The 20,642-nt window shown below is 41.9% G+C and overlaps 1 protein-coding gene across 2 annotated transcripts in view; it reads left to right on the forward strand.

Annotated features, from left to right (window-relative positions):
• Nucleotides 1-20,188, forward strand: part of ULK2 (unc-51 like autophagy activating kinase 2) — a 37,261-nt gene extending 17,073 nt beyond the window's left edge. For both annotated transcript variants that reach the window (XM_065852908.2, XM_071817188.1), the window contains 18 exons: nucleotides 1,115-1,165; nucleotides 1,544-1,632; nucleotides 2,558-2,729; nucleotides 3,570-3,630; nucleotides 3,874-3,966; nucleotides 6,869-7,006; nucleotides 8,077-8,222; nucleotides 8,452-8,532; nucleotides 11,158-11,444; nucleotides 11,568-11,761; nucleotides 12,238-12,347; nucleotides 13,165-13,317; nucleotides 14,020-14,228; nucleotides 15,529-15,707; nucleotides 16,603-16,721; nucleotides 17,075-17,232; nucleotides 18,108-18,243; nucleotides 18,346-20,188. In XM_065852908.2, coding sequence (XP_065708980.1) covers nucleotides 1,115-1,165; nucleotides 1,544-1,632; nucleotides 2,558-2,729; nucleotides 3,570-3,630; nucleotides 3,874-3,966; nucleotides 6,869-7,006; nucleotides 8,077-8,222; nucleotides 8,452-8,532; nucleotides 11,158-11,444; nucleotides 11,568-11,761; nucleotides 12,238-12,347; nucleotides 13,165-13,317; nucleotides 14,020-14,228; nucleotides 15,529-15,707; nucleotides 16,603-16,721; nucleotides 17,075-17,232; nucleotides 18,108-18,243; nucleotides 18,346-18,413 — 2,444 coding nt within the window. In that variant the 3' untranslated portion in view covers nucleotides 18,414-20,188. The remainder of the gene's footprint in view (nucleotides 1-1,114; nucleotides 1,166-1,543; nucleotides 1,633-2,557; nucleotides 2,730-3,569; nucleotides 3,631-3,873; nucleotides 3,967-6,868; nucleotides 7,007-8,076; nucleotides 8,223-8,451; nucleotides 8,533-11,157; nucleotides 11,445-11,567; nucleotides 11,762-12,237; nucleotides 12,348-13,164; nucleotides 13,318-14,019; nucleotides 14,229-15,528; nucleotides 15,708-16,602; nucleotides 16,722-17,074; nucleotides 17,233-18,107; nucleotides 18,244-18,345) is intronic.
• The last annotated feature ends 454 nt before the right edge of the window (nucleotides 20,189-20,642 follow it).

Genomic DNA, 20,642 nt, shown 5'->3' on the forward strand with positions numbered 1-20,642 from the left:
AATGTGCTCAGCCAAGGGAGTGAGAGGGAGAGTGCAGAACTGAGCGTGGTTGCATGTTGTTAAAGTAAAAATAGCATTGGAAATCTTGTTGATCTTCCAGCAATATAAAGTAGAACAGCAGGTGTTGTACAAAAGCTCACGAACACCTGATCCTTGCGTGGAAGTTAATCATTACATTGTTTCTGTGTTAGAGCTGGCCTCCCTTATCGGGTGGTGGAAGAAAGTGGTGTTGGAAGAAGAGGAGATACTGCAGGCCTCAGATTCTTGCTTTTTTTTCCCTGTTATTTGCTGGGGTCTGATGAACAGCATTGTTTTTCCTCGACTGTCAGAACATTAAAGTTCACAAAACTCAGCAGCTTGCTTCTGCCAGCCCTCAGTTTCCCCGAACTAGTTGGAAGTTACTTCTTGGAGAATGAAACTTTCCATGTAATCTCCCAGCCAACTGGTTATGCCAGGTCAATTAAATACATCTCAGCACGCCCATTTACAGCAAAAGCAAAATGTTTCTGTTGTAACAGTAACAAGTTAATTGAGGAAATTGTTGAAGAAATTGTGCTTAATTCAGCTTTAAGCTGGGAACCAGCTGCGCAGGTCGTGTTCCATTGGGAAGTGGGAAGGAGAACGACTGCTCCTCCCTTGTGAGTTTTGGCCACCTAAGAAGTGGCATTAACGGGCTCAGAAATAAGCATTCAGTCCTTGGGAAAGGCAGAAGTGAAAATAGTTTCAGTGTTTGATGTGTGAGATGCTCATAGTTTTGAAGAGAAATTACAACTGAATTAGTACCATATTGAACAATGAGGATATAATTTCATGATGAGTAGAGGACGGCTTCTTGTGTGCGTGACCCTTAAGTGCAGTCATAAAATGCCCCCCAGTAATTGTCTGATTTGCCTTGCTGCCTGTTGTTTGAAGTTATTCAATTGATTTTTGTTTCCTTTCCAAATGCTATAGCAGCATATAACATGGAAGGCCTTAATCTTTTATAAGCTCTTCACCCTCTGGCTGTGAAATTGATTTTGGGAAGGCAACCATTTATCACTATCTTCAGTGTAGTCTGTAAATTCTGTATCATTAGTGTCTTCACTCACCACAGTTGTTGTTTCTTGTTCTACAGAGGCATTTTTCAACCACCCTTTCCTGGATCAGATTTCAACTGTCAAAAAGTGTAAGTAGTTTTGTTATTCCCCTTATTTATGTAAATGATGAATACTGGGGCCTGGAATGGAGAAAGATCTGCCAAGTGTCACGCTAAGTGTTCATGGGACATTTTCCTGAGTCTAACTTGTTGTTGTGCTCTATTGTGAGCCTAAGTGTTGAATCCTTTTTTGTATTATGCCAGACTGAAATGTGATACTTATTTACTAGTTCCTTTGGCATTTCAAATGAACTTAAATACCCTCATGTGTTGAAGGATGTGCTGTGCTTTTAAGTTGCATGAGAGTTTATGAATGAAAAGCAGTGAGGAAATGAGTTTGTTTGAAATTCAGCCTTTCAAAATCTTTGTCCTGTTTTTTTTTTTTTCCCTTGGGTTTTCCTTGTGTAGCGTGTCCTGTGCCAGTGCCCACGTACGCAGGCTCAGTCTCGGGCAGTTCCTGTGGCAGCTCGCCTTCCTGCCGCTTTGCTTCTCCTCCAGTAAGTTCTCTGTTTTACAGAACAAGCTCTAGAAAATATTTTCTATAATGTTTATCCAATTCTGGGCCCCTCAATTCCAGAAGCACAGGGAACTGCTGGAGAGAGTCCAGCGCAGGGCAACAAAGATGATGAAGGGAGTGGAGCATCTCCCGTGTGAGGAAAGGCTGAGGGAGCTGGGGTTCTGGAGCTGGAGAAGAGGAGACTGAGGGGTGACCTCATTAATGTTTACAGATAGCTAAAGGGTGAGTGTCAGGAGGATGGAGCCAGGCTCTTCTCGGTGACAACCAATGACAGGACAAGGGGTAATGGGTTCAAACTGGAACACAAGAGGTTCCACTGAAATTTGAGAAGAAACTTCTTCTCGCTAAGGGTGGCAGAGCCTGGCCCAGGCTGCCCAGGGAAGTTGTGGAGTCTCCCTCTCTGCAGACATTCAAACCCGCCTGGACACCTTCCTGTGGAACCTCAGCTGGGTGTTCCTGCTCCATGGGGGGATTGCACTGGATGAGCTTTCCAGGTCCCTTCCAATCCCTGACATTCTGGGATTCTGAGTTACTGAATTTTAGATCTTTCCGTTCTTCAAACAGCACAAACTGTCCTGTTTGAGAGCACAGAACAAGGAATACCCCTGTCTTTTGCCAGAAGAATGGCATTAACATTTTACTTCTCTCTTGCTCATTATATTGTACTTTCTGGGTTTCTTCTTGTTCTTTTTTGTTAAAGAAAAGAAATACATACGTATTTCAAATGCTAGAGTAGCAAATATTATAAAATGCTTGTCAATATAATGAACGTTACAGATAATTTTAGGGATGATGATTCTTACTTTAGAAGCTTCATAGTTAAAGGAGCAATTCTACATTCTGAACCACTGGATTTACAGTGGGTTTTTTACTTTTTTCCTTTCTTTTGTCCACCACCCCTCCAGTCTCTGCCAGACATGCAGCATATTCAAGAAGAAAATTTGTCTTCCCCTCCGTTGGGTCCTCCTAACTATCTTCAGGTCTCTAAAGACTCTGCCAGTACCAGTAGCAAGAATTCCTCTTGTGACACAGACGACTTTGTTCTTGTCCCACACAACATCTCTTCAGACCACTCATGTGAGAACCTTCCTTATTTTTACATTTTAAAACGATTTCCATTCATACCTTTACATCTTGTTACTTTTTGGCTTTCATTTCTCTAAATGTGTCTCGGTTCACATTGGAACTAATTTCTTTGATTACTCTTTGAATATCAGGGTGATTTAAAGTCATGGAAAATATTGGGGTTTGGCAACAGAAGAGTCAGTTCTAAGCATTTGCTGATGAGAACCCAAGGATTCTCGTGGTGGAGGCAGGAACAGAGTTACGTCCAGACTAATCAAATATTGATAAACGATGCTGTAGAGCTTTAGATAATAGGTAAAAATATAAGAAAAACATTTAATGTGAAAGGTAGGGCATAAAACTTGTCTTATACAGTAGAAAGACTATAATGTAGCACATAGCCGTTTTATGACATCTGACAGCCTGAATGAGCTCATCAGCTCATTCTATACGATGCCACCAACCCATGTTAAATATTTGACTAAATGAGTGCCTTGATTTCTGAAAGGTTTCTGTCATTTGTTATTGTAAATTTCCCAATGCTGATACCTTGTACTCTTAAACAATGTAGAATTATTATAACTACTATAGAAAGAAACAAACAAACCAACCACAACAAAAAAACCAACCCAAACCACAAACACTTTTTAAAGAACTGCCTTCCCCAGTCACATTTTTGTTGTTGGTTACATTTGAATTATTGTCATGCACAAAACAGTTTGTGGGAAACTTAATATGTTCATAGAAATAATAACTTCTGACAAATTTCTATAGTAGAAATATCGGAGATGTGTGGGTTTTTTAAGATTCTGCTTCATGCTGAGGGTTTTCACTGTGTTGTGCTTCCTGTAGATGACATGCCGTTGGGCGCAGCTGGCAGACGAGCTTCGAGCGAGTTCTTGCTGTGCGGAGGGTAGGTGTGCTGAGCTCTCTCCAAAAGATGTCTCATGTTCTAAAACGAATACTGCAGCTGGAGAAGGGGTTGCTGGGGTGCTGGCACTGATGGGATTACATAGCTGTCTATGGGTTTAAAGGAATACGCCAAGTTGAATGTGGTATGAACACGTAAACAGCTCAAATTCAGAAAGTTTACGGTGAAGTCGATAGTTTCTCTGATGGAAGACCTGCCTCTTGACAGTGGTTTTTGTTTTCACAGGCAGTCGCCACTAACTATTTCAGGAAGCTCAGGAACTGTACAGAAACCATCCTCGGCGTCTTCTCGAAGTACTGCTTCTGGTACACCTAACAGGTGCGTGATGTAGCGTTTTCTCTTTTAAAAGGATTCGCTGCTGATGTATGTTGGGTTTTTTTAATTGTGGATGGCTACTGTAATCTGAGTTGAAATAGAAGCTCAACCTGATTTTGCAGGCACTCTGCACTTAGTGCATTGTCATGTCTGATGGTTGAGTAGCTGACTTCTGGCTCTGAACCCCCAAAAGATTCCTTAAGGAAAGAGCAATCTCTCTCTTGAAATATTGACCTGCTTGAAAGCAGAAGCTTCAGAGATGTAACTGACTCGTCCTCTTTGGTGTTATAAAGCACAGCACAGTCTTCGCTTAGTGAGTCAGGATGTTGAAAGCAGTGTACATTTGAAGAAGTAGCTGTGAGAGGAGAGGAATTTAGAAATCCCAGATTGCTCTGGATTTGTGTCTTGTTTCTGGATTGTGTTTGGTAACTGGGTGTGGCTTCTGTGCAAGTGCTTACTGGGAATTTCGTGTTTGTATCTCACAAGATACCAAAGAAGCCACATGAAAGAGATAAACATGTTTTGCAGCTTTTCCATCAGCAGGACCGTTAATAAATCCTCTTTCTTCCACATAATTGTAGATGTTTCTGCTATTTTGAAATAAAACCGGTATTCGTCAGCGGTGCCCAAAATCTTTATTATATTGGAAAACGTAGAACTTAATCATGCTGTTTAACTACTTGTGTAATATTGAAACAGAAGGGTCAGGTTTGTTATTTGACCAAGTAATGAATTTCATCATGTTTTCAGTACAAACAGAAAGAGGATGAGCAGCCAAATGAGGAATAAAGCTATTATGTTGGGTGTATTTTTGGCTTATGCTAATACTACAGGGCTGCAGGTCAGCATTATTTGTTTAGAAATGCTTGTCACAAGGAAAGTTTGCTACTTTGTGCTGATCTTTGTGCAGTTTGTGGAATGTGCTGACGTGGACTATCAATACAGCTTTAGTCTTACCTTTTAAGTTTAAGGGCAGATAATGTGGGTGGTTTGTCTGTAAAGATCTGTCTGCTCTGGATTGGCCATGTACAACATATTAGAAATACATTGTAATTTCCTATTTTAAATTGTGTTAGGCGTCACAGTTTAGAGTTACAGGTTTTATGAAAATCTGCCAGTTAAATTATTTGTACATCACTAAGTTAAGAGCTAAATGGTTGTATCATTAGAAACAGGTGTGTACTGTTCAGACTTTTGGTGTTTGTACTATAACAGCTTGATTTAGTTTTTGATTGAGTGAATTTGACTGCTTGGGGCACAGCCTGAAGGAAGCAGAGTGTGTGTCTGATGTTCTCCAAGATGCTGCTTTGGGGTTTTGGTTTTTGATTTCCTGAGAAATGTTATTTCATAGTGTGTGATTTGTCTTTTTTTGGTTATGCCCAATGAAACAGTGCATCTTTCTGATTAGTTGATCAGACTGAATGAATCGTCCCCTTAGTTATGCTGCTTTATGTCAAGTAGAAGCAGCTGGAACACCTCTCAGGCTCCAGCCAGAATGTGCAGAATAGGTCGAGGCGGTTCACTCCCCTGTGGTTAGTTGCTAATTTTATTCTCTGGATCTCAGAGAAACAAGATTTGCATGCGACTCTGCACACATCTGTGTTGCGTTTTCTCTAACCAGTAACAAACCACGTCAGACTGGGGGATGCTGGAGCTGGGGAGCCCTGATGGGAGGGCAAATACTGTCCTGTGCCTCCCCACCACACCAACACAGCATCGCTGCCTCCACATCTCTCGTGGCTCACAGAGCTCGCTCAGTTGTACCTGCAAGGCTGCGGGAGAGCAGGAAAAGGCATTTTCCACGCCGAGGCCTTTAAAATTTGAAGTGCCTTTATGGCCTCCTCTGTGTCACTGCCACAGGTTAAATAACATCTGCTTCTCTTCTCCCTGAGGTCGGGCTTTGGGAGCCGCCCTGTGCCACCTTGATGTGTTTCAGATCTTCCTCTGACTCTGCTCAGTTACTCTGTAGTATCTAGAAACTGGGTAGTGATTGAAGGACAAAAAACTTTTCCTAAGGAAGTTCTCTGCCTGTTAGGAAGTAGTATTTCATTTGCAGAGGTAGCAAAGCGAAGGGGACAAATAGAGTCAGAAACCCAGATTTCTGTTCAGCTGTAGCCATGCAGTGAGTGCTGTAACTCCTTGCTTTCTAGAGACTGCGATAGAACTTTTTTGACATTTTCTCTCTCAGAAGAGCTGGTCAATAAAGGACCAGATACTAATTATCTTCCAAAAAAGCCCATTAGATTGAAATTTATTCCACTGCGTTTTCTCTTCCCTTAAAGCGTTGGTAACTGATTACATTGCAGTGGTGTGATTTCCTTATCAGGCAGTACACTGAGGTAAGGCAGGGCACTGACACTGCGGTTGAACTTGAGTAATGTTAATCTGCCGTTCTGGTCTGTGGATTTAACGTTCAGGTGTGTGGCTTTGGTCATTTTATCAGGGGTTGCTTACATAACATGTTTTCCTTTTGCAAGTTCACGGTGTCTCTTGGGATATCTCTGGCTGTGCTTTAGTGGCTTTTGTGCGCATTCCAGCCCCGCGGCTGAACTTCCTGTTCTTAGCGCAGCGAGTTTTCCTAGAATGCTATTTTGGAGTGTGGTAAACAGCGCGGGCTGATGGGCAGGAAACCAGAGGGACCTGGAGGTGGCTGCGGTGCGTGACTGAGTGCCTGGGCTGGTACCAACCGGTGTGAGAGGGGCTCGTAGTAACACACGGTTCCTGATCTTCTGCGAAGTGTTAGAGCTAGATGAGGAGAAGCTAAGACCAGATTGCATCCAGCAAGAGCAGAAGCAGCTTATTTGCCTGTCTCCCAGATTCTCTGAGCAATTTCAGCAATGGTACAATTTGGAGAGAGACCTGTCTACCTGTATTCATCTCCTGTCTCCATACCTTTCAACCTCAGGCATTGTCAACCCTCCGTATCCCCCCGCAGCGAAACGGCACCCATCCCGGTTCCCACTCAGCTGCGGAATTACCAGCGCATAGAGCAGAACCTCTCCTCTACTGCCAGCCCCATGTCAAACCCCCACGGGTCGCCAAGGTGAGTTTGGGCTTGTTTCTGTTGTTTTTAACTCCTTTTTCTTGGTTCTGGTTTGTGTTTGTACCCTGACAGATGTCCGTGCTTTCTCGCTGATGTAATTTATTTTTCCACAAGCACAAACATACTAAAGAGATATTTTAATGGTAACAAATAATGGTCCTTCACAATCTCGAGATTGCTGGGTGGGCACTTGGCATTTTTCATGAAAACAAAATGAGCTTGTTCTTTCACTCAAATGCAACCGAAGAAGGTAAAAAGATGAAGTCTTGCTTCTTTATTCCTCTTTGTGTATTATATGGCATTACATCATAAAGTCAGTAATAGGTTATGTTTTGTTTTCACACATGTAGTGATGAGATTAACGCATTGTTCTGTAGAATATCAAGGAAACAATTTTTGGCATGCTAGTTAACCAGCTTGTCTTATTACAAAGCTCCAGTGTGCCCAGATTATCCTCTGCCTTGTGGTCTACAGGACCAGAGCGGTGAAGGTTAAAGACTCAGACTACTCAGAACTCTGGAGATCTTTACAAAAACAAAACCTATGGGTCCTTGCATTTTTTCAGGATATCTGATTTTGTAGTAGTTGCCTCACTTGGAGAAGTCTCTTTCCTCTAAATAATCTGTTTTCAGTTATCTGACCTGTATACCAGACGAAATATTTAAAACTTTGTTGTAATCCTTGTTGTAGATTCCTTCCTTTTCCTACCATAAAAATGGGCATTTGCAGCAATACATTGCACTTGATTGTAAAACTAAAAATTTGATCATTGAGTTGTTTGACAATTAGGAATCCATGTACCTAGGGATATCTGTTTTCATTTTCTCCAGTTAACTGACTAATATGGCATTAAAAATTAAAAACAAAGTGTGAAAAAAAGGGAATTAAATCTTGCTTGTTTTCAGTATGGGAAGCTTAGCTGAAGTTATTAGCTTAATAAGCTTCAAGCCTATTTTTCTCTTTAAATATCAGTATTTAACTGATCATTACACTGCTTAGGGGATTCTGAAGCTCGTATGGAGGAACCACAGTTACTATAGTGTGTGTAACCACACTTTTCACCCTTTTAGAGCTGGAGTTGTGAGACGCTCAAATACCAGCCCAATGGGCTTCATGAAGATGGGCTCCTGTTCTCCAGTACCAGCTGACACGGCCCAGGGCATTGGGCGCAGGCTGTCCACAGGGTCTTCTAGACCATATTCTCCTTCACCACTAGGTAAGCTCATCAATTCTTGGCAATTTGTGAAGGTTTATCTCAAGCAGTAATTCAGAAAGCTAATTCTTGCTTGAAATTATCTTAAAATCTGCCCAGCTAGGTCAGATCTGCAGAAATAATTTATGTTAAATGACTTACAGAAGTAAACTCAGTAGGTTTTATTTTGCTTTGCCTTCACCTGTAGGTGAAGTATAAAGCATAAATTCATGTTTCGATTTTGTTTGCTTAGTTGGAACCATCCCCGAGCAGCTCGGACACTGTTGTTGCGGCCAACTTCAAGGACACGAGTCAAGGAGTAGAAACTTCTCAGGTGAGTGACTTTGGTCAATGCAACCGGTGCTATTTTGATGGAGTTTCTACAGCGTTTTTTGAAGGGGAAGGAGAGCCAACAATGCATTAGTACAGGTTAATAGGGACACTGGGCAAGCAGTGCGCTGAGTTTCTATTGAAACATAGCCCAGCTGTGGCTCTATCAATTCGCTTTTCCCCATAACTAATTCCCTACACAATAAGAGAGCAACTGAGGTTTGTGTTTCTCAAGATGCAAAAGCAACTCTGACGATGTCTGTCTTTAAACAGGGATGGAGGTGGCTGGATTACAATTCCCAGAATCTGGTTTTGCTAGAGCAGCTCTGTCGTACTGGTCCTTAGAAAAGGGAGGAAGAACTGTCAGTGTACAGCATGCAGTGCGTTTTCATCGTTCCCTTAGGAAATGGACTGGGATCTGATGTTAGTGTTGCTAAGCATTCAGTAAGCTTTCCAAGCCATAAATTATTGTGGCATGCCAGCAGGAAAAAAGAAAATCAGGGAGAAATAGGGCTTAAAGATGTTCTGAGACTGTTAAAGATGGAATCACACTATGATACCAGAAGGATTCGGCGTAAGAATTTGCAATTCAGCAACATGTTCTTTTGCTCTGTGCATATTTTGGGTGCAGTTTCTTCTTTAACTAAAATACTAGGTATACTCTTTATTTTGACTTTCTAAGAGGTCGTGTTTGAAACTGCATTGTGGATTTTTCCCCTATTTAAACACTTCCCAAAGTCATCTGGAGATGACAGGGCCTTCAGTCTTGAAGTAGACATATTTAAAATATCTGGGAATGGTTTCATCCATATGAAATAAGATCTATGATGTCTCTCAAATTCCCTTCGTAGTGGCTGTGCCATTGTCAGTCTCAGCAGAAGACGAGGAACGAGCGAATCCTCAGATTTGAAATAGTCTCTTTAAAAAAGTATGTGAAGAGAATACAAAGCTGTGGATGCTTTTTTAGCTGCGTCTTTTCTTGGGATAGCATTTTGTAGGGCTGTTGGTTTAGTGACTTGGCCAGTGTCAAACTGACTTGTAACAGACCACAGCACTGTTTTTATGGCTCTAAGGGTACTTAATGTTTCATTTCTTCATCTGCTTCCTGCATTCTTTTCCTCAATTTCAAATGACTGCAGTGGTATTTCTGTTTGTAACATACCACAAATTGCAGCAAGTCTGTTTCTCAGCGTTTCGGTGGCTCTGGGAAAGCTGTCTTTTGCTTCTGGGTGAAGTGAGGTCATCTGTACTGAGATTTTCTAAGGACTGGAGGTTCTGTCATAATGTAGTTTCTGAACTAATTGAGTTGCTCTCGCTGCCAGTGGCAGCAGAGGACAAACTTCTAATTCAGAAGCCTTCCTATGGTGGCAGCGACACAGAACAGTAAGGGGTGAGATTTAAGACTGGTTTCTCAAACAACAGGTGAGGACTTTCGGTGCTACGAGAGGGATTTTGAACAAGCAAATTCTTGGCTGGGAAGTTAATAAGAAATAGACTTGATCTCGCTGCTGGAGCTGCAGGCGGAAAGGCCGTTCTAAAACCTACTGTTTAATGGAGTGGAATGAAATCAAGATGAAGTAGCTCATATTCGGAATCTAACTGGCAAAAGCATAGGCTTAAGGAGGTTGAAAGATGTGTCTTAACAGATGGGCACTTCACTGAGCAAACTGCAAAGAGTTTGTGATAGTTTTTTTGAGCATACATGTACGACACGGAGCCTATTTCAAAAGATTGTCTTGCCCAGCTCTTGAAAATCGCGTTACAGTTCACTTTCATTTTGCCTTTTTCTTTTTTTATAGTGCAGTTGTCACTTCAGTGTCAGCTCTTTGAGGCTGCAAAGACAGGCGTTTTATCTGGGAAGCTGTGGCCATAAAGCTGAAGTCTCATGTACTGTTTAACTGTGCACAGTTCCTCATCATGAGACATAAAAATACCACAAGGAAGGGACCATTTCATCAAACTTCGAGTTCCTTGTTGTGAAAGGGGAAGGGCACCTTTGAGTGCGTGAGATGTTCGTAAGATTTGGTCTGGCAGGCGGAAAAGTAAATGACTGCCCAAAGTAACGATCCCAAACTGTTCCATTGGAATAATTTGCTTCTTTATAGTACCCAGTTTTGCTGCAGGAGCCGTGAGATGAGCTGCCTTTTGTGGCTGCAAATGAAGTCGTTATGTACAAAACAAGTCATTAACATGCGATGTTGCATTCATGCACTTGTTTGCAAGACTATAATTCCAGTACTTTAGAACCTCTATTCAGCCTACATACAGCCTTGGCGGCTGCACTTGAAATTTCAGTATCGGTTATGCCATTCCTACCCAATCCAACCACTTTATTTGTCTCGATGCAGGTTGCCAGAGGTACCGCAGCTGCCAATACAGCTGTCACCCTGAAATCTTGCCTATTTGGCAGCTCGAACGTCTCATCAGTGTAATGTAGCCTTAGTCCGAAGAGCTGCCGACAGGCTAAATCCGTTCTCCTTGCCGTCTAGCGAGCTGATGATCACACACATCTCGCGATGTTTACAGTCCCATATTCTTTCAGTTTAATGTTGATCCCTGGCATTTTGGGCTTCATTGATACAGTTTCCAAGCAAGTAGAATTTTCCTTCATTGCTTTCCATCCCCACAGGTTCTCCGATACCACCATCTCCATCTCCTCAGTCACTTTTGATGGGAGCGAGGTTGCAGAGTGCTCCTACTCTCACAGATATTTACCAAAACAAGCAGAAACTCAGAAAACAGCATTCAGACCCAGTGTGCCCATCCTATGCTGGGTATGGATACAGTCATTCTCCGCAACCGAGTAGGCCAGGTAGCTTGGGAACATCACCAACCAAACACATGGGATCGTCACCCAGGAGCTCAGACTGGCTGTTCAAAACTCCCTTACCGACCATCATTGGCTCTCCTACCAAGGTTTGTTAAGTTTGCCACTGTCAGTAAAATGTGAAGTGATGACACACTGCTTGACACAATTCCCAAGAACGTTTTGGGGTTCTAACCTTGCTTCTTGTGTGTTCTTGGTCTTGATTCTTAAAGGCAACGGCTCCTTTCAAAATACCTAAAACTCAAGCGTCCTCAAACTTGCTGGCCCTGGCTAATCGCCAGGGCTTGGGAGAGACCCCCTTGCAGCCTAAAGACATCACCGACCCAAGGGATTTCACGCACTTCCACTCGACCCAAGGAGCTGAAAAGCAAGCAGGAGAGCAGCACAGTAAAACCACATTTGGCAGGTGGGCACTGTAGGATTTATAACCTGTAAAGCTGGGCGGGTGACTTGGAGAAGAATGTACATTGCATGCAGAAAGCTCGCTGTGAGGAGATGCTGAAGTTTGTGTACAACAAAAACATTTTGTACTGTGTATAAATACAGCATGGACTTCCTGCAGCGCTTTGTGTTGCTGTCTAGTTCTCTTTTGTTTTGATTATCTGAATATGGCATTTTCATTGTCTCTGTCCTGTTCAGTTTTTGCTTGAAAGATCTATACGATAAAGTTTGCAATATAAATTTTTGAGACAAAGTCTCTATGGTTAGCTCTGTTTCACTAGATCCATGATGAACTGTGAAATGTTGAGATTTTCTGCATTTTTGTTGAAGAGTTCTCTGTAATAAATACCAAGAATCTGAAAGTCAGCCTTGGTTGCAAGTCGAATAGGAAGATCTCGCTGAAAAGAACGTTTTTGTGAATTCATATGTTTTTCTGTCTAGGTCTGTTAGTACTGGGAAGCTGTCAGATCAACAGGTAAAGACGACCCTTGGTGGCCAGTTGTATCAAGGCAGTACGGACAGTCTGAACACAGAGCGACCGATGGACACGGGTAAGGAACACACTGAAACATCCAGATTGTCTTTATGTGGTGGGGTTTTTATGGAGTGCCAACCAGAGACAGTTCTGCTTCCAGCTTTGGTAATGGGCTCTGGCAATTTTTAGTCTCAGTACAGAAGGCTTTTAAAAAAAAATCTTTAAGGGAATATGTTCCATTTCTTTAGCATAGCTTTAAAAATAACTGAGCCGATAAAATATCTATTTCTGTGCTAAACACAGAAATATCTCAACTGCCTATACTGGTTAGAGGGGTTTGGTTTTTCGGTTTGGTTTTATTTTTAATACCATGTTTGTGGCTCTTTCATTTCCTAATTCTGCCTTGTTTTCACATGAAAGCCAATGTATGTAATTCTGGGTCATTTTTCTCCTCCTCCCTCCCCCAGCTTGTCCCTTGCCCTAAGTGGCCACAAGGAGTTCTCACCTTGGTTCTACAGACAGGGCTGCTCTGTAGCCCCCAAACCTGCTGTGTTCTGCCTTTAGAGTTTTTCTGTTGTATTAACGTTTTGCTGTGGGATGGCATTGTCCTCAGGCTCTCAGAGAGCCTCTGTTGCTCTTTTCTAGGCGAGGGTACAGCAGAGAGAGATTGGAAGTAAAAAAAGATACTTGAATGCTGCATCTCGACTCTCTTTGTGTATCACCAAGTCTGTCCACTCAGCTGGTTTTATTTGCTGTCAGAACTTCTAACCAGTCCAAGTCTTGGATTAACATCAAAGCACGTTGTGTTGCTGTGTTCCAGTTTGCTGCACATAATTACTTAGTGGTATGATTATATGTAATAGGGACTCACTTGCTGCAATTTCCTCTTGCAGCTCCGGCAGGGGCCTATGGAATTGCGATGGCACCTCCTGCCGTGGGAAGCGGGGCGAGTTCTCGGGCTGTCATGTTTACTGTCGGGTCCCCTCCAAGCAGTGCCACCCCTCCCACCTGCACCCATATGGTCCTCAGAACAAGAACCACCTCAGGTAAGACTTTCCTAACTATAGACTGTCCTCAAGCAGTGTTTAGGCTTGTCCACTTCTGCTTACTGCCTCGTGCAGCAGCTCCTCTAGGCCGTACAATGAAAGATTAGTATCAGACGAGCTCTGCCTTTTCTCTCCTAAAGAGAGGGCCAGGGGCATGGATTTACAATACAGTGGTGGGCAACCTCCTCTGTACGCAGCTTTACTCCACCACAGGACATACAATAGATCTTTGTGACAAAAGTGGAGAGGAAAAGTTAGATTTCTGATGCTGCATTTTTGCCTGCTGCTGCTCATTGTAGCAGAAACAGCGCATAAGGGCTGTGAGCTGCCTGCGTTTCCGCATGTGGCAGCTGTGTTGCCAAATCTCAGAGATCTGAAGGCGAAGGCCTCCGTCTGCTGGGGATGAGCAGGGCTCTGCAGCAGCGTGCTGTTGTGAACTGTAGCACAACCTTTGCTCTGTACCATTGGACTGTCTGCCTTGGAATCCTTCTCAACCATTTCCCAGAATGTGTGTTGTGAAAAGTCACTTTTCATTAAGGTGTAGCCCTTGCATTCTCTAGAGCGATGCAAGGAACGGTGAGGAGAGCCTGCCGAGAGCGAATCGGTGCTGACTACTGATTTTCATTTGCTGTCATCCGCAGCCCCAGTGCTGCGAGGTGGAACAACCTTTTAGACTGAATGTATGTGTTATTTTTCTTGTAGTTGGATCAAACAGTTCTGGAGGGTCTCTCTGCTCTACTAGTGGCCGTGTATATATGGGCTCTCCTCCTGGTATTTATATGGGTTCTTCTCCTCCGGGAGCCGAGGCAGCTCCGAGTCTGAAGTACATGCCTTATGGTACTTCGCCTCCCAGCTTAGAGGGCTTTATCACTTTTGAAGCTCCCGAATTGCCTGAGGAAACTTTAATGGAGGTATAGAAAAAATAATTTAATGTTTTATAATGTATAATGCTGCTAAAACAGAGACATGGTAAAAACGGGACTGCTCAGTGCACTTTGTAGTTTCCTCTTGAATATCCCACGTATTCCTTTTTAAGATCTTGAAAATATTCCTGTATCAACTGTGGCTAATTTCTCTTTGGTAGTTACTCCTGGTATTTCATGTGTTCAAATAGGTAACCAAAGGCACGTGGCTGCTTTTGTTCACCGGGGCCTTTCAGAGAGGCCTCTGCCTTAATGCCAGGTCTCTGGACGTGGGTGCTCACAGCAGCAATGTTCCTCTGGCCATTGTTTTTAACCACTTCTTCACAGCCAGTGGATGACATTAAATCCTACTTGTGGGAAGAGTGTCCTCTATTTTTCAAAAAGTGTGGAGGAGTGACACTTTAAAAACACAAATTGGGGTAATCTTTCACCAGAATGTTATCCTTGGACTGTAAATTTCACAAGGCAGATTGCTGTTCTGGTTTGTCATTCACATCTTGCTGGAAGGTGTTTGGATCCCTATCAAATCTATATGTTATAACATGAATATTTGACAGTACACTGTATTCTTCCCACAGGCAGAGTTTAAAATTTATTTAGATCTGCATTGCTAATTAAAAGATTATAAATATTGCTAAGATATGTTTGATAAGTTTTGATGGCTAATTCTTTTTTTGAGCAGAGACTATGAATGTACTATGTGTTTAGTCTCCAAGCAGCAATGAGTTATCTAAAATTGAAGTTGTTGAGTTTACATTGTAAAGTTTGGCAACAGCCACCATTTAACACAGTATAATTCCAGATCTAAGTGTAAATTAGAGTGAAGCAGATCAGTATGAAACTTTACATCAGTGCTCTTGTAGGTATCAGGTCTGTTGTATAATAAAAACCAAATGTTCCTTCTGGTTTCTCATACAAGTGCCAAGCATATTTTTGGGTTGCTGATAATACAGTAAGAAGTAATACGTCCCACTTGCGATTTCTTTAGTTGCTCAGGTTTCAACAAACATAGAACTCCATGTCCGAATTCCTTTGGCTTTGTTGAAAGACTCTTAAGGATAATCTACAGTATCTTGAAATCATTAACAAAGACACAACAAGTTACTATTTGTTGATCTGTTTGAACCCATTGGGTTCTGTAGTCCCTAGTGCTGACTCTGCTACAGGGTGATTTCTGCCTAGAATTGACATACCAAGAAATCCTCAAATGATTAGCAAGAGTTTTAAGTGTACTCGTTTGCCTTATGGCTGATAATGGTTAAATTGTTGTCGTCTTTCCCTCTGACAGAGAGAACATACAGATACACTGCGTCATCTAAACATGATGCTGACATTTATAGAATGTGTTCTGGATCTGACAGCAGTACGAGGAGGAAACCCAGACCTGTGTACTTCTGCAGTGTCGCTGTACCAAATCCAAGAGAGCATAGTTGTTGATCAGATCAGCCAGCTAAGCAAAGAATGGGGGTAAGTATGCGGTCAAATAGTATCAAGAGAATTAGTGAATGTTGAATACATCAAAAATGTATTCAGGCAAACTGTGCCCTCTTTTTGTTGGGAGCGGTTGTTTTACTGTATAGAACATTTTATAGGAAAACATTTTTAACAACAGAAGACAGATGGGAAGGATAGAGAGACAGCTGCTAGCAGGCAAATAAGAGGACAGTGTTTTCTGGCCTGGCACAGAAGTTGGGGAAGGTGGTGAGGAGTTTGGGCTGGAGGTGCAGGAGAGCATTTGGAGCTTGTGTTCCAGGTTCTGTCAGGTCTGAGCCCTCTCCTGTTCCTGTTGGCCAGGTTGAAGTGTTAGCACTGGGGTTGAGGTTGGGAAGGGCAGACTGTGTCCAAATTTGACCTTTTTTAGTGGAACCAATCAACAAAATGAGAAGCAAGGAGAAATATGAGAAATTTGGAGTGGTGGGAAAGGGCAGTTCCACTTCCTGCCTTCTTCCTGAAAAAAAACATAGAATAACAAACCACCTGCAAAGTGTTTGCTTTTCACAACTGAGAATTCCAGGGGCATAGGAAATGACACTGTGAGAAAAGTACACCCAGTCGCTTGTGGTAAGACGTTGACCTCGGACAGTGAGTCCCCACAAATAAATGTTCCTTTTTAAAGTGTCTAGATGAAAGCAGTTTGGATTTGCTGCTGCAGCTCCTGCATGAGCAGATGTACTCTCCACTTGTGACAGAGTGTTTGTGAAGGGAAGGGTGGAGTTGCATTTTAAACATCTGTCTTCCTTTGCTGCTGCTACTGGGCCCTGTGTAGGGTTGTGATTAAAAAGTGCTGCCTGCCCATGGCTTGAATGTGTTCAAGAAAGGTCTTTTGATACCTAATTCCCTTTTTTTCCCCCTTCCTCTCTAGACAAGTAGAGCAGCTGGTGTTGTATATGAAAGCGGCCCAGTTACTCGCATCTTCTTTGCATCTTGCCAAAGCACAGGTCAAATCGGGGAAGTTGAACCCATCCACCGCTGTTAAGCAAGGTATACGCAACATAATCTAATTTGCTTTGCTTGTGGATTTTTGTTGCTGATGCATCACTCAAAAAGCTTAGGTTGCAACATTTGTTTGTTTTCTTCTGTACAGGAGAATTGTAGATATGTAAAATTGCACAATTTTGATAGTTAACAAAGATAGTGCCAGAAAATATTAAGAAATGGGCAGTTACTAACTTGAAAATGTTTGATATATACTGAGTTCATAGAAGAGGCAGAGTAAACCAATAAAAGCACAAGTTTAAACAGGTTGACTTTGCTAGTGCTGGGAAAAGCTGAACTTAGGTTATGTTGTTGTTGGGTTGGTTTTTGGTTTTAATTTCTTCTTACCTTTCTTCTAGTTGTGAAAAGCCTCAATGAGAGATACAAATTCTGTATCGGCATGTGCAAGAAATTGACGGAAAAGTTGAATCGGTTCTTTTCGGACAAGCAAAGGTTCATTGATGAAATCAACAGCGTAACTGCGGAGAAACTCATCTACAGCTGTGCTGTAGAAATGGTAAGCCGCTCCTTTTACCTAAATGAGAGGATATTGAGATGAATTGCTTCCTTCTCTCACATACCTCTTCTACATAACAGGAAAACAGAAGGTATGTTACCAGAGTTCTGCTCGTGGTCGTTTTTGTTCGTTTTTCACTCTCTTTCCTGCCCTGCCTTAACTGTGGCTGAAGTTCCTGGCAGATGCTGTTCCTCGGGGACGTTTCCCCCAGATCAGCACATTTGGTACATAAACACCAGGAAATGAGTTCCTCAGCCTCCCGGCCTGTGCGCTGAAATCTCCCCCACTAATGCTCACTAAAGCCTGGAAGCAACAATAGCAGCTTCATCGATCTACCAGCTCAATTTGGAGAACGTCAGCCTGTCCGTACAAAGCACAACCAGTAGCAAACATGCAGAAGATTTTTCATGTAATTGATAAACTTTGCCATGGAGTAGATGCAGTAACCATATAGGAAACTTCACTGCTTTTGTGATGAGAGGGACGTCTTTTTAACACAGTTGTCACACAAAAGACACAGGCAAATATTGTGCTTCACCCTGATAATGGTGTAGTCATGCACAACTAACTTGTCGTCTTTACAGGAGAATGTAGATATAAGAACAACCTTATGTGTGTTACAATATTGAATAAATAAACATGAAAGATCAAAAAGTGCTTTTATAGCTTACATGTGCGGAATACCCCTAGTTAATACAGCACAGCTGCTCTGTTTTCTCACACTTTTTGTTGTCTTACAGTTATAAAAACAGATCAGCTAAATTAAGGCTCAAAAATAGTTTCATAATGACACTTTAATATCGTTCCGTTTGAATTGTTTATTTCATTACTTACCTAATGCAGTTGATGTAACTGAATCTCCTGATTGATTCCAGGTTCAGTCAGCAGCTCTGGATGAGATGTTTCAGCACACTGAGGATATTACGTATCGATACCACAAGGCAGCCCTGCTGCTGGAAGGACTGACTAAAATACTGCAAGACCCTGCAGATATCGAAAATGTACACAAGTGTAAGTTTGATGAATAATGAAAGTATTGAAGATTGCATGGAATTAATGCATTGTAAATTAACACTGAAGTCATCACCTATTTTTTTACCTCTCTGTTTGCAGATAAATCGAGCATCGAGCGAAGGCTTTCCGCGCTTTGCTATAGCACAGTGGCTGTGTACGAGCAGTAGGGATATCCCGAGGACCAGATGGTGTGAACATAAGGGACCACATCAGTGATACTGCACTTTTTTCACTACGGCTTCATTGTTGTCCTTGTTCTGCCCCACGTGGAAGATGCTTCTTATATTTCTGTGGTGACTACCAAAGAAACAGCAGCGTATTCAAAGAGGAGAAATTCCAAAAGTACACTTGCCTTACCAGTCCAACAGCTCCTTTTTCTTCCTAAAATGGAAAAGAATCTCTCTTCACATTTCAAATTGATCCTCGTACGTGTGCTTTGAACTTGAATGATCAGGTTTGTTGGTTGTTTTTGTTTTCCTTACAAGGTTTATAGAGTGGATCCTTCTGCATCAGGTACAAAAAGACATTTCCCTCAGAAGATTCCCTCAGAAGTTTGTGGAAAATGCTTTTTAAGTTGTCAGTAAGATGTGGCTGAGTGAATGTGGGAAACCCGAACCACGTGCACGTACTGTCAGAAGCTTTCGGGGTGAAGCTGGCTCGTGTCGGAGCTCACATGTTGTAAACGTGGCTCAGCTTGTCATATGAAGGGATGGCAAGAAAGCGCTTTTACACCGGGGAACGGTCGTAACGGAAGAAATTGCGTTCCACCCGTGCAGAATCCCCAGTGGGTTTTCAGCTGATGCGGATATAGTTTGATGATCTTCTTCCAAAATATTTTGGTTTGCACTAATTTACTAAAGCAACTGTATATTCATTTTCAAAGAACTATATATATATAAAAAAATAGAGAAAGAAGGCACAATGGACTTGGCTGAATTTCATTTTAGTGTACATAAAATTCTTTTCAGAATTTCAAATGTAGCTTCTAGAAGACTTTCAAACAAACTGTAAAAACTTGTATTCATGTGAACCTTTCCATTTTATACCTATTTGTCTAATACTTGAGTAACTACTGCTCTGGACTTTCTCTGTAATAGCAATGTTGAGCTGGTTGTTTGCTTTTTATATAGATTTGGTTGCATCTTTTGTTGTGCATGCAATAGGTGCATTAGTGCCTGCAGTCTCTAGGGGTGTGATGACAGTTCTCTGTAGTTTGTCTCTCGGGCAGTATTACAATAAATACTGTAAACTGAAAGGTTCTGCGAGGAACCATGCAAAATGGGACAATAATGTTGAGGTTGGAGATGCTGATAAATTGATGTAGAATGTCTACATACAGTGTGTGAAAAATCAGGATTATTATGTGTGCATTTGAGGGGAGAGGTGGGAAGCTTCATTTAGCCTTATAGGCATTATCATTCTGAGCATCCCGTGAGATCATCCAGACAGCGATTTGCAAAGTATTTAGGCAGATCAGCTTCTCTGGAAATGGTTCCTATACTTTATTTTTGGGACTTTGTTTTGTTACTCAACTGCTTGAATACTTGAATAAACCATTCTCCAGGACAAAATCATTTTAATCCTCTTAAAAACAGTGGTCTGAACTGTTTGACAAAGTTGTACAGGGCTTACACATCAAAATATTGTTTCAGTGTTCGGATAACCATGTGTTTCCTTTACTTTGACAAGAGTAATGTACTTTTTACCTTATTTATCTGTATGAAATTCCAACAGTTAATTTGAAAGTGTTTGTTTATATAATGTTTGTACTTTTAGGTCTTTAATACGGTGTTTCTACCTCTCCTTTGTAATTGCATGCATCATTCTCAAAACTAGGTAATAACTCACTGAACTGTTGCATAATAGCCTTTTTATTATGGCCTGTATAAATGTATATTAAGGTAAAATAAATACTGACACTAGAAGTGTTTCTATGGTAAAACCAAGGTTCTGTGTCTCTCTAATCAAAGGCCAGTGGTGGTAACTTTGAAGAAATAATCTGGTGGACCTTGGTGCTCCTCTCAGCAGCTGGATGGGGCAATTTGCTCGAGTTCGTTATCTCTTTCCTTCACTTGCTTTAGGAAAATAATGTACCATGCCTTTTTTTTTTTCAACTTGGATTTGAAGACAAACCTGGTGAGTATGTTCCTGGGTAACAGCCGTATGTTCTTTCAACACGGGGTTTATTTGTTGCCTCTAGCAAAGAGGAGCGGTCTGGGCTGCCAGAGCAGCAAATACAGAGCTGACTGACCAAAACAGGCGGTAAGTTACAATTTCCATCCAAGCCTTACAAAAACCAGGCTTTGTCCACCGTGTAGCCAATATCCTCCCGCAGCTGAGGCGTGCTGTGGGAGCTGGTAGGTGGCTGCTGTATTTCTTACTTGTATTATCAAATC

The sequence above is a fragment of the Patagioenas fasciata genome, chromosome 19 (genome assembly GCF_037038585.1).
Source record: "Patagioenas fasciata isolate bPatFas1 chromosome 19, bPatFas1.hap1, whole genome shotgun sequence".
NCBI lineage: Eukaryota > Metazoa > Chordata > Aves > Columbiformes > Columbidae > Patagioenas > Patagioenas fasciata.